Source organism: Pongo abelii, chromosome 4 (assembly GCF_028885655.2).
Source record: "Pongo abelii isolate AG06213 chromosome 4, NHGRI_mPonAbe1-v2.0_pri, whole genome shotgun sequence".
NCBI classification, from domain to species: domain Eukaryota; kingdom Metazoa; phylum Chordata; class Mammalia; order Primates; family Hominidae; genus Pongo; species Pongo abelii.
This window is the reverse complement of record NC_071989.2, coordinates 150,319,416-150,331,903: the sequence shown is the minus strand read 5'-3', so window position 1 is coordinate 150,331,903 and position 12,488 is coordinate 150,319,416. Positions and strand designations below refer to the sequence as shown.

The window sequence follows — 12,488 nt, the reverse complement described above, 5'->3', positions numbered from 1 at the left end:
CCCGCTTCGGCCTCCCAAAGTGCTACGACTACAGATGTGAGCCACCGCGCCTGGGCCACTTTTTTTTTTTTTTAAACTTTTAAGTTCATGGGTACATGTGCAGGTTTGTTATGTAGGTAAACTCGTGTCACGGGGGTTTGTTGTACAGATTATTTCATCACCCAGTGACAAAATATTAAGTCTAGTACTTTATTATTCTTCCGGATCCTCTCTTTCCTCTCATCCTCTCATCCTCTACTCTGTAGTAGGCCCCAGTGTCTGTTGTTCCCCACTTTGTGACCATGTGTTCTCATCATTTAGCTTCCACTTACAAGTGAGAATATGTGGTATTCTGTTCCTGTGCTAGTTTGCTAAAGATGATGGAGGCACTAAGGTTTGGCCAGTATCACACAGTGGTGGAGCCAGGGTTAGAGCCAATTCCTCATCAGTCTGACTCTCTCCAGGAGCCTGTAAGAGAATAAGGGTTTTTTGTAACAAATTCACAAAGAGTAAAATAGTTCTGGCCTTAAGAACTAAACAGGAAAGCCGTGGGGAAGTTAGGATTCGAGTTTATGATTTAAGGATAGGTGAGAATGAGAACACAGACAGAGAAAGAGACCCAACTCCCACCCCCTGTCCCCAGGGACACCGGATGATGACGGAGCCTAGGGAGAGGAGAGGTTACAGTGTACAGCCTAGACCTGAGGTTGGGACCCAGGCCATGGAGTGGAGAGTAGAAGTGAGTCACAAACTATGGCTTGTTTCTATAGGGGTTAGCAGACCTGACGGTGCCTGCATTTGTTCCCATCTATCACTGGCATCTGGTGACTGTCCAGAAACTTTGCTGAACTCATCCACCATCCCAGGGGGGACTGCCTCTTTTTCCATGGCCGCCACTCACAAGCACTCCTGCAACAAGCCCTTGAACATAGAGGGGCAGCAGTGTGGACAGGAAAACCCTGCCCAACTCTTGGATAAAACTGAACCGTAATGAGCCCTACCCCAGTACAGAAGTGTCCCTGAATTCTTGCCGGTCTCTTGTCATTGTGTATTTGCTCATCATGTAGATCTTAAAAGTCTATTATCATGTTGGCATCTGAAACATTGTTTTAAAAAAACAAATAGAGGTTTCGGGCCAGGCGTGGTGGCCCATGCCTGTTATCCCAGCACTTTGGGAGGCTGAGGCAGGTGGATCACCTGAGATCAGGAGTTTGAGACCAGCCTGGCCAATGTGGTGAAACCCCGCCTCTACTAAAAATACAAAAAAAAAAAAAAAAAAAAAAAAAAAAAGCTGGGCTTGGTGGCGGGCACCTGTAATCCCAGCTACTCGGGAGGCAGATACAGGAGAATCACTTGAATCCAAGAGGCAGAGGTTGCAGTGAGCCCAGATCGCACCATTGCACTCCAGCCTGGGCGACAGAATGAGACTCTGTCTCAAAAAATAAAACAAAATAAAAAAAAAGAGGCTTCATCCTAAAAAATTGGAAGTGCCTACACTAGAAGCACAATTATAAATAACGCTTAAAGTGCTGCTTATGTCCCAGGCTCCACTCTGAGTGCTGTATGTTAACTAAGCTAAACCCGACATCAACCCTATAACATAGCACCGTCATCATCATCATCATTCCTATTTTAAAGCTAAGGAAACTGATCATAGATAAGTTAATTGACTTGCCATTGTCACACAGATGGTAAATTACAGAGCCAATCCCTGAACCCAGGCAATTGGTGCCCTGGGCCCACATCATTAACTCCATTGCTATGCTTAGACCAAGTCAATACTTGGCTCAAGGAAAGTGGTCAGCTGGGTCTGTAAGGAGAAATAGCCAGATTACCTGTGTGACCAGCTTCCCTGTCCAGTGTAACCTAAACAATAACTGAGGTCAGGTCAGCCCAGGGTTATATAAAGACAGACTGCTACAAGGGCTTGAGGTGGCTGACAGTATAAAATGTTTTCTGTGCTTTTGATGCAAGGTAAAATTTGATTTACAATAATAGGCACAGAATGATCATGTTTATACTCGCAACCTGGCATTTTACTATTATTCCCCTGAATAACAGTGAAAAGAGTTTTGTAACCCCAAGGTAACATGGCTCTGTAAGGAGGAAAGAGGGGTGAGATTTAGCAGCAGCTGCCATCATAAATCAGTGTGTGGCTGTTTCTCTCAGAGCTCCAGGCTCAACTCCTGGCTGTCATAAACTTATAAAGGGAAGCCCCATGAGAATTTATGTAATGATGGGAAGACTCATTTTCCTTCCTGCAGGAGCCTTTCTGAAGCAAGGAGAGAATTAGGCCGATTAGATTCTATATGAACAAAAAAAACCAAGCCAATGGTTTAGAGGAAGGGAAAATGTGGGTCAAGTTGAGCTACTTCCCTTGCCAAAAAAATGACCTTGTAAATAGAGAGGAACATGCTGAATTCCACCAAATAAATGAGTGACTGGATGACCGAATGATTTAATAAATGAGTGTAATCTAGGCTTCCTCCAGGGTGGTTCTTTCGTGTAAAACAGTTCGATCTTGGAGTCACCCAGAAATGCTGAATACATAACAAGGCCAATCAACAGAGTTCGCTTCTGAATATTCATGCACAGATGATGCTCCCAGTCAATATGTTTGATTTTTTTTCTGTTTACTAATAGGTTTTCAAATTCACTGTGCAAACCAAAATTCTTTAAAAAAAAAAAAAAAAGGAACGTGTTGAAAGCATACATTATTTCTGGGCAGACTTGTCAGATTAAAATATTTATACTAAAAATTATTCATTGTTTATCTGAAATTCTAATTTAACTGGGCACTCTGTATTTTTATTTACTAAATCTGGCAACCCCTTTCTGGACCAATAACCCTACGTAGAGGAGAGGACAGAAGATAGCTTCTAGGGGACATGCCTGCACCTGGGAGTTAGAAGGAGGGAAAACCAAAGAAGGAGCCAGAGAGGCAGATAGAGGAGTCTGCAGAAATATGGAGAGAGAACCAGGTGAGTATGGAATTCTAATGAATAGTGACACACATGTCAGGGAGAGGTGGGGACCATGAGGACGCTGGGTTAAGGAAGGCCTGATCGCTATAGAGTTTGGCCTTTGCAAGGGGGGATGGTGATTCTGAGAATTTCTAATGAGTGGTTCTCGATGAAGTTGGGGTGGAGATAAGGATGTATGTTGGAATCACCCAGAATATATCAAAATTGAAATCTATACACCAGAAGTAGTGCCCTTCCTCTCAAGGGTTGGGGAGAAAGACATGTGTGTGTAACTCTTATCAACCCAGAACTCAAGTGGTCCAGTTTTGGGTCCATGTTATGGTTACTAATGCACAAAATAAATTTGGAAAAGAACATATAAATCTTTTCTTGTATTTTTCTTGAAAATCATGAGGGAGGTCTATAATTTGCAATAATGAATTCAAAAGTCCTTTTCATCTTCATTCTACCTCCTTCACAGCCTCTGCTGTTGTCTGCTGTACTGCTCTCCACAATTTTCTCAGATTGCAGAAATCCCCCTCCTCCTGTCTATTTATTTTTATCACGTAAATCAACTTAGCCTCTCTTTTCAGCAAAAAGGTCCAATCAAATTCCCCAACCCTGTCCCAAATGAAGGGTGCAGAACTGAGCTGGCAATTACAGACTATTCTTTGGCAGTATTCTGGGAAAGGGAAAAGTGTGAATTTTCTTGCCCTGTCCCTGGTATTTTGTAAAGCTTTCCAAGTGACTTTGATATCTGGGCCCTTTTGAGAACTGCTGCTCTTAACCAAGACATAAAGCTTTTTCATTTCTTGAAAAGTCCTATTTCTTGGCAAATTTCTCCCTGCAAAGTGCATTCTTTTTTCTGCACTGACCCCAGAAAGAGGTGCCATTGTGTGGGAGACAGCACCTGTCATCTGTCTCAACAAAGTCCACAAAGTGCCCTGCTAGGAGCAGATAACCCAGAACATCTACCTGAGTCTCCCAGTCAAGATTCCTGGTCTGACTAGGAATCTAACTGCAACAAGATCTTCCTGAAAAAAGATGCTGAGCTTGGATGGTCCAACCACCTTCCTACCTGGGATAAGCCAGAGGATACTTCTTGGCTTCCCCAAAGCTGTCTTGGTGGTGATGCTGTGGCAACCACAGGGGAGATTCACGAGGAGCCAGCCTGGAAGACCTGAGCCCTGGAAGTGGGCAGCCAGCCCAGCGGGACATTCGTGGGGGTGAGGTGTGATCTCAGCCTTCATTCAGCTGGCCTGGGAGTCCTCCAAGGGTCAGAGTCACACCTTACCGGTCTGACCCCTCAAGGTTCCTTAGGACTCCAGGTGTTTTAAGAAGATTCTCTGACCCCCCCCCCACCCTTCCCACTTCACCCCTCAGCCCTCCCTTGTGGTTAAGAACCCAAGTGTGAACAATCCCAAGGCTGGTGGTTAGTGAGACCTTCAAGCACAAACCCTAATCCTGCCCTTTTTAAAAAAATATTTTGGACTTAAGGGAGGCTGTCCTCAATTGTTTCAAACCTATTTCAGAGTACCTCCACTCCTTCAAACCTATTTTCAAAACTCAGGAAAATGTCGCCTTTCCAGATGAACTCTAGTGACAGCTCCATTCACCCCTTGGCATTTGACTGCTAAAGATCAGCTGACCCCTGCAGCCAGAAGGCGGAGAGAAAATTGCTAAATGGGGACCTCATTTCCAGAGGTGATCACCTTAAAAAAGTCTGGGGCCTTGTTTGCCAGCTTTGAAATCTCAAAGGGTAATCTTAGCTTCATGCCCCCAGTGTGAATAAAACAAACAATAAAAACCACCTATGAAATCTAAATTCAAACTTTCTTGTGACCTATGCATCATTTTTTTGCATTCACATTCCCAGTCAAAACACACACACACACACACAACAGATATATAACTGCATGTAAAATACATATAGATAAAACCATGTCCTCTGAAGAATATAAATGTTAACACAAGTAAAATTATCATGAATTCCATAACTCCTTCTGTGGCCTTGGTCCACGTTAGGTTTTCCATTAAGAGATACTATTGTCATCAGTAAGTAGCTTCTCCTGTTGTATTCTTCTGTGTAGCACGGGGCTGGAGCTGTGGATATTTATGAACCCCTGGCACCCACTTCCTGTCCTCGTGGCTGTCCCGGCCCATGCCTCTGTGCCGTTTTCTCTCCCTTTGGCCACCAGATGGCGCTCTGGAAACGAGTTTTCTGCATCAAAGCTCCCCTGCATTACTCTCAGCTAGGCTCCCTCTCTCTTCTCTGTTCCCTTCCAAGCCATTTTCCAGGGTGCAGCCAAAAGGCCTTTCTGGAGGGCACATCTGTGTGATCTTGGGCAAGTTACCTAACGCTCTGTGCTCAGCATCTTCAATGTGATGGCATGGCTGTGAGTGTGTCATGAGAGGATGTAGGTAAAGCACTTAGGACAAGGCCTGGCATGTGGTCGCTGTTCTCATTATCCTGCGTTGAGCTTTTCAGAAGCACTCCATGACCTTCAGGACAAGGTCTAAATTCTTAGCCATGGGAACCCAGGCCACTGCATCATCTGAGGACCCCTGCTTATGTCCCCCGCCCAACCTTCCTCCCTACGCTACTGCACTGACCTTGCAGCACAGCCAGGAGCCAGCCTGCCCACCTCGGGGCCTTTGCCCATTTTGCCCCTGCCACCAGCTTTGCCTCTCTCCTGCCTATTCAACTTCCTCGGGCTCACTCCTCCAGGTCGGTCAGGATTCAGCGTGTGCCCTCCATGAGGAGCCTCCCGGACCCCCAGGCCTGATTCCAGAGCCATTCTACTGGCCTCTCGCCTTTCATTTTCCCTGCCCCTACCTGCAACTGTCAGCCCCTTGCCTTGTTCACTGTCAGATACACAGGGGGATGATTGCGGGGTGGGCAGTGAGGCTGTTATGTGGGCTGCCAGCAGGCGGCAATGGGCACCCTTGTGTCCCTGAGCTCCCAGGGGCTCCTAGTAGCTTAGGCAGCACCTTGCCCACACCAAGCTTAGGGAGATCTGAGAAATGGGATTCCTGCCAAAGAGGCAAAGAAAAAAGTCAAGGGACAAATGCAAGGCCATCTTTGCCATTTGCATATGAGGCATAAAACTTGGAAGATAATAAATAGCAAAATCATAGTCCCTATGTGCTGAGTACTTTCTCTGAGCCAGGCCCTGTGCTGAGTCCTTACCCCACCTTGTGAGATCGATGACAGCCCTCAGAGAAGGAAACAGAGGCTGGGAGAGGTTAAGTCCCTTGTGCAGTGTCTCAGAGCTTGTGAGTGGCCTGTCTGTCTCCAGGGCCATGCTGTAGGAGGTGGCCCTGGATTCAGGCCCCTTGCTATGGTTTAATGGGTTTCAGTGAAATAGTTGGGAAACCTCAGGAGTGGGATATGGAGTTAAAGGAAAGAAAAGCCAGAGAGAAAGGGAAGGAGTGCAGGTGACTGTCCCTTAGCCACCCCAGTCCTGATGACCACAGGCCTCCATGCCAATAAGCCCTGACTAGTGCCACTTGGGTCCAAACACGGCATCTCTGGCCCCAAGGGCTTAGTAGCAAACACCCATCTAGGGAAGCTGGTCTTCATTCTCATCACCTCAAATGCTTCATGAGCCTCAGGGATCAACCTTGAAGTGGGTATAAGGCTGGGAGAATGTTGGGGGCAGCAAATTGAAGGGCACAATGAGAAGCAATAAGGCCACCTCAAAGCTCACCCAAGCAAACTGCACATTCACCTCCTTCCTTCCTGAATTTCACCTTATGAGGAGGTGAGTGGGAGGGAGGGCATCCCTTAAAACATCTAAAAGGAGAGTTGGGGGCAGCAAAGGAGTTGTGCTTCACGGGACTCTTATAAACAGAACTGGGGAGAGAAGAATTGGAGGAAGGGGGAAAGACATAGATGAAAGGGAGGGGAAGGTGTGGGAGAGGGAAATGTATAAAAGCTTCCAAGAGGAGTGGGAGGCTGGTGGTTCCCCAGACAGAGACTCAGGCTGGACCAGATGCAGAGAACAATGGACTTCAAGGCTGGAGGGGGGCAGAAGGGAAGCGGGAGGAGAGCCACACGGTCAAGTTGCACAGGTTCTTGCAGCTTCTGGAATCAAGACCATAGGCACCCTCATAGGTCCAGTGTGGGCAGGGACTGCCCCAGGGCCAACCCAAGATCCAGAGGTAGCCATAGGGTGTGACAAGTTGTGCAGATTACAACACTCACCCCTTGCAATAACATCACTGCCTGTGACTCGGGGCCAGGCCCAGGCCAAAGCCCTTCATACATCATTTCATTTAATCCTCACAGTTTCCTGCTGAAAGGGCTACTATTCTTACTCCCATCCCCACTCTACAGATGAGGTAATGGAGGCCCAGAGAAGTTAAGTGACTTGTCCCAGATGACACAGCTGGTAAGTTGCAAAGTCAGAATTTGAACTCAGGCAGTTTAGCTCTGATGGCTGCTCTGTTAATCTCAGCTGCTTTCCAGTGAGACAAAAATGGGTGATCAGGGCAGAGTCAAGACAGAGAGGTAAACAAGACTGGGAAAAAGACAGGAATGAGAGGGGAACAATGGGGGAAAAGATAGGAACAAAGGGAGTTGGGGAAGGGGAGAGAAACAGGAAACATGACTTGCCCGGGAGGGGCATCAGTCCACGTGCAACCAGGTGGAGGCTCAAGTTTTCTGCTCACTTGGTGATGCAGAGGCTCCCTTTCCCTCAGCAGCCGCCTTGCTGCGTGGACAGCAGCTTCCCATCTGGCCTGTCCCCGGAGCCCCAGCCTCATCCTCCTCAGCGGCAGGCCACTTAGCTTCACAGGAAATGCTCTTTCTCTAATTGGCATTGAAACTCACAGCCCTCCCTTTTCCTGTAGGTGGGGTTTCCATAGGAAAAAGCTGCTTCTCTGTTTCCCCAGCCTAGCAAATGTTTGGAAGTCAGAGTCCCACATCCTGCTCAACTGGGTCAGGTCCCTCTTAAACCAGCTCTTGTCCATCATCTGCTGAAGTGGACCAACTAGTTCCCCAGTAGGGGGTCTCCCCTGGCAATTCTTGATTGGCGTTTGGACATCTCAGATCGCTTCCAATGAAGATGGCCTTGCCTTGGGGTCCTGCTTGTTCCATCATCATCTAACTATGGGACAAGGTTGTGCCAGCAGGTCTGGGGGAAGGAGGACGGGGCTGATCAAGCCATCCAGGAAACACTGGAGGACTTGTCCAGCCTTGAAAGAACTCTAGCGGTTTCTGAATCTAGCCCACTTGGCGGTAAGCATGATGCAACTTCTGCAACTTCTGCTGGGGCTTTTGGGGCCAGGTGGCTACTTATTTCTTTTAGGGGATTGTCAGGAGGTGACCACTCTCACGGTGAAATACCAAGTGTCAGAGGAAGTGCCATCTGGCACAGTGATCGGGAAGCTGTCCCAGGAACTGGGCCGGGAGGAGAGGCGGAGGCAAGCTGGGGCTGCCTTCCAGGTGTTACAGCTGCCTCAGGCGCTCCCCATTCAGGTGGACTCTGAGGAAGGCTTGCTCAGCACAGGCAGGCGGCTGGATCGAGAGCAGCTATGCCGACAGTGGGATCCCTGCCTGGTTTCCTTTGATGTGCTTGCCACAGGGGATTTGGCTCTGATCCACGTGGAGATCCAAGTGCTGGACATCAATGACCACCAGCCACGGTTTCCCAAAGGCGAGCAGGAGCTGGAAATCTCTGAGAGCGCCTCTCTGCGCACCCGGATCCCCCTGGACAGAGCTCTTGACCCAGACACAGGCCCTAACACCCTGCACACCTACACTCTGTCTCCCAGTGAGCACTTTGCCTTGGATGTCATTGTGGGCCCTGATGAGACCAAACACGCAGAACTCATAGTGGTGAAGGAGCTGGACAGGGAAATCCATTCATCTTTTGATCTGGTGTTAACTGCCTATGACAATGGGAACCCCCCCAAGTCAGGCACCAGCTTGGTCAAGGTCAACGTCTTGGACTCCAATGACAATAGCCCTGTGTTTGCTGAGAGTTCACTGGCACTAGAAATCCAAGAAGATGCTGCCCCTGGTACGCTTCTCATAAAACTGACCGCCACAGACCCTGACCAAGGCCCCAATGGGGAGGTGGAGTTCTTCCTCAGTAAGCACATGCCTCCAGAGGTGCTGGACACCTTCAGTATTGATGCCAAGACAGGCCAGGTCATTCTGCGTCGACCTCTAGACTATGAAAAGAACCCTGCCTACGAGGTGGATGTCCAGGCAAAGGACCTGGGTCCCAATCCTATCCCAGCCCATTGCAAAGTTCTCATCAAGGTTCTGGATGTCAATGACAACATCCCAAGCATCCATGTCACATGGGCCTCCCAGCCATCACTGGTGTCAGAAGCTCTTCCCAAGGACAGTTTTATTGCTCTTGTCATGGCAGACGACTTGGATTCAGGAAACAATGGTTTGGTCCACTGTTGGCTGAGCCAAGAGCTGGGCCACTTCAGGCTGAAAAGAACTAATGGCAACACATACATGTTGCTAACCAATGCCACACTGGACAGAGAGCAGTGGCCCAAATATACCCTCACTCTGTTAGCCCAAGACCAAGGACTCCAGCCCTTATCAGCCAAGAAACAGCTCAGCATTCAGATCAGTGACATCAACGACAATGCACCTGTGTTTGAGAAAAGCAGGTATGAAGTCTCCACGCGGGAAAACAACTTACCCTCTCTTCACCTCATTACCATCAAGGCTCATGATGCAGACTTGGGCATTAATGGAAAAGTCTCATACCGCATCCAGGACTCCCCAGTTGCTCACTTAGTAGCTATTGACTCCAACACAGGAGAGGTCACTGCTCAGAGGTCACTGAACTATGAAGAGATGGCCGGCTTTGAGTTCCAGGTGATCGCAGAGGACAGCGGGCAACCCATGCTTGCATCCAGTGTCTCTGTGTGGGTCAGCCTCTTGGATGCCAATGATAATGCCCCAGAGGTGGTCCAGCCTGTGCTCAGCGATGGAAAAGCCAGCCTCTCCGTGCTTGTGAATGCCTCCACAGGCCACTTGCTGGTGCCCATCGAGACTCCCAATGGCTTGGGTCCAGCAGGCACTGACACACCTCCACTGGCCCCTCACAGCTCCCGGCCATTCCTTTTGACAACCATCGTGGCAAGAGATGCAGACTCGGGGGCAAATGGAGAACCCCTCTACAGCATCCGCAGTGGAAATGAAGCCCACCTCTTCATCCTCAACCCCCATGAGGGGCAGCTGTCCGTCAACGTCACCAATGCCAGCAGCCTCATTGGGAGTGAGTGGGAGCTGGAGATAGTAGTAGAGGACCAGGGAAGCCCCCCCTTACAGACCCGAGCCCTGTTGAGGGTCATGTTTGTCACCAGTGTGGACCACCTGAGGGACTCAGCCCGCAAGCCTGGGGCCTTGAGCATGTCGATGCTGACGGTGATCTGCCTGGCTGTACTGCTGGGCATCTTCGGGTTGATTCTGGCTTTGTTCATGTCCATCTGCCGGACAGAGAAGAAGGACAACAGGGCCTACAACTGTCGGGAGGCCGAGTCCACCTACCGCCAGCAGCCCAAGAGGCCCCAGAAACACATTCAGAAGGCGGACATCCACCTCGTGCCTGTGCTCAGGGGTCAGGCAGGTGAGCCTTGTGAAGTCGGGCAGTCCCACAAAGACGTGGACAAGGAGGCGATGATGGAAGCAGGCTGGGACCCCTGCCTACAGGCCCCCTTCCACCTCACCCCGACCCTGTACAGGACACTGCGTAATCAAGGCAACCAGGGAGCACCGACAGAGAGCCGAGAGGTGCTGCAAGACACGGTCAACCTCCTTTTCAACCATCCCAGGCAGAGGAATGCCTCCCGGGAGAACCTGAACCTTCCCGAGCCCCAGCCTGCCACAGGCCAGCCACGTTCCAGGCCTCTGAAGGTTGCAGGCAGCCCCACAGGGAGGCTGGCTGGAGACCAGGGCAGTGAGGAGGCCCCACAGAGCCCACCAGCCTCCTCTGCAACCCTGAGACGGCAGCGACATCTCAATGGCAAAGTGTCCCCTGAGAAAGAATCAGGACCCCGTCAGATCCTGCGGAGCCTGGTCCGGCTGTCTGTGGCTGCCTTCGCCGAGCGGAACCCCGTGGAGGAGCTCACTGTGGATTCTCCTCCTGTTCAGGTACCTGGGGCATGGGCAGCTCTTTCTCTGGTCACTCCTGGGCCACCAAAAACAGAATCAGACACCCCTATAACCTGCACAGTCCTCATGTTTCTTCCTTAGGCTCACCTGGCACTTTCTGATGCTTTGGGTAGCAATGGTTCAGGGCACAGCTTTGTGATCGGCTGAACTCAGCTGTGTGATCCTAGGCAAATTCCTTACTGTCTCTGGGCCTTAGTTGTCTTATCTGTAAATTAGAAATGATAGTAAGAGTGTCTACCTTGTAGAGTTGTCCAGAGGATTTGATCAATTAATTCCTATAAGGCATTTATGGTGCCTCACAAGTAGACACACAGCAAAGGTAGTGATTAAGAGTATAAGCTTTGAGCAAGGTTGCCTGGGTTCAAGTCCTGGCTCCACTTCTTCCTAGCTCTGAACCACAGGGGAAGTTAATGTCTCTGTTGAAGATGCCTATGTTAACAGCACCCATCTTCTAAGTTTGCTTGAAAATAAAATGAGTGAATGCTCTTAATGCCTGTAGAACAGTGTCCATCTGACATGTAGTCAGTACTCAGCAACTTATCACTATTACTTCCTCAAAGCACTTCTCCATCTCCACTCTTTGCCTGCCTTCATCTCATCTGGGCAACCTCCCTATGAAGAAGGCCAGCATAGGCATCATTGCACCCAAACCCAGGTGCTGCAAATAATTTGTCTGAGACCCCAGAGCTTTCTGGCTGGGCCTGCAGGATGGGGCAGTGGAAATAACCTTAGAACTTTGCAGTTAGGCAGACTGGAGTTCAGATTTCAACACAGCCACTTAGCAGCTGGGCAACCTTGTACACGTCCTTCAACATCTGAGCCTCATTTTCCTCATCTATAAAATGGGGATTATGAGACCAAACTTACCCTGTGTCTGCCTCCTTAGAGTGTGAGGGCTAAATGGGATGATGAGTAACGAAATGTCTAAGGACCTGGGATTTTCTAGACACAAGTGGGGAAACCTTTCCAGGGATGATGCTTGATCTCACACCCATATCTGCTTCTGTGAACCTCAGATATTTTCACTGTGCCAGGCTGCCCGCCCAAGGCACACTTCTGTTTGGCCAGGCCATCAGCTCAGGTTTCCTGTGAAGCAAAACACAGTTTCCTTCCCTTATTCCCTCCTCAGGAAGCCACCTGGAGATGGCCCAGCTGTTCTCTTAGGAATCTTGCCCTGGGATCGGTGCAGACCCAGAGGTTGCCGGAGCCAACCATTCATTTATCCTTCCATTCATCCATCCATTTATCAGGTGCTTTTTGGATAAACTCTGTGCTGAACACTGTGCTGGCTGCTGGTAGACAGGACAACAGAGAATAGGCCCTGCGGGTGACCCCGCTGAGGTGACAGAAAGAAAGGTGCCCATTTGGGATCAACTTGAGGGTAAGAGGCAACTTGC

General features: G+C 49.3%; 1 protein-coding gene across 2 annotated transcripts in view; it reads left to right on the top strand.

The window, feature by feature from the left end:
* The window catches only part of PCDH12 (protocadherin 12), a 28,063-nt gene that overhangs the window by 5,598 nt on the left and 9,977 nt on the right, over positions 1-12,488 (top strand). The window contains exons 2-3 of one of the 2 annotated variants that reach the window (XM_024247072.3): positions 2,837-2,960; positions 7,797-11,070. In XM_024247072.3, the coding sequence (XP_024102840.2) occupies positions 8,191-11,070 (2,880 nt within the window). In that variant the 5' untranslated portion in view covers positions 2,837-2,960; positions 7,797-8,190. Of the gene's footprint in view, positions 1-2,836; positions 2,961-7,796; positions 11,071-12,488 lie in introns of those variants that run through there. The other variant, XM_054556002.2, reaches the window with a different exon arrangement.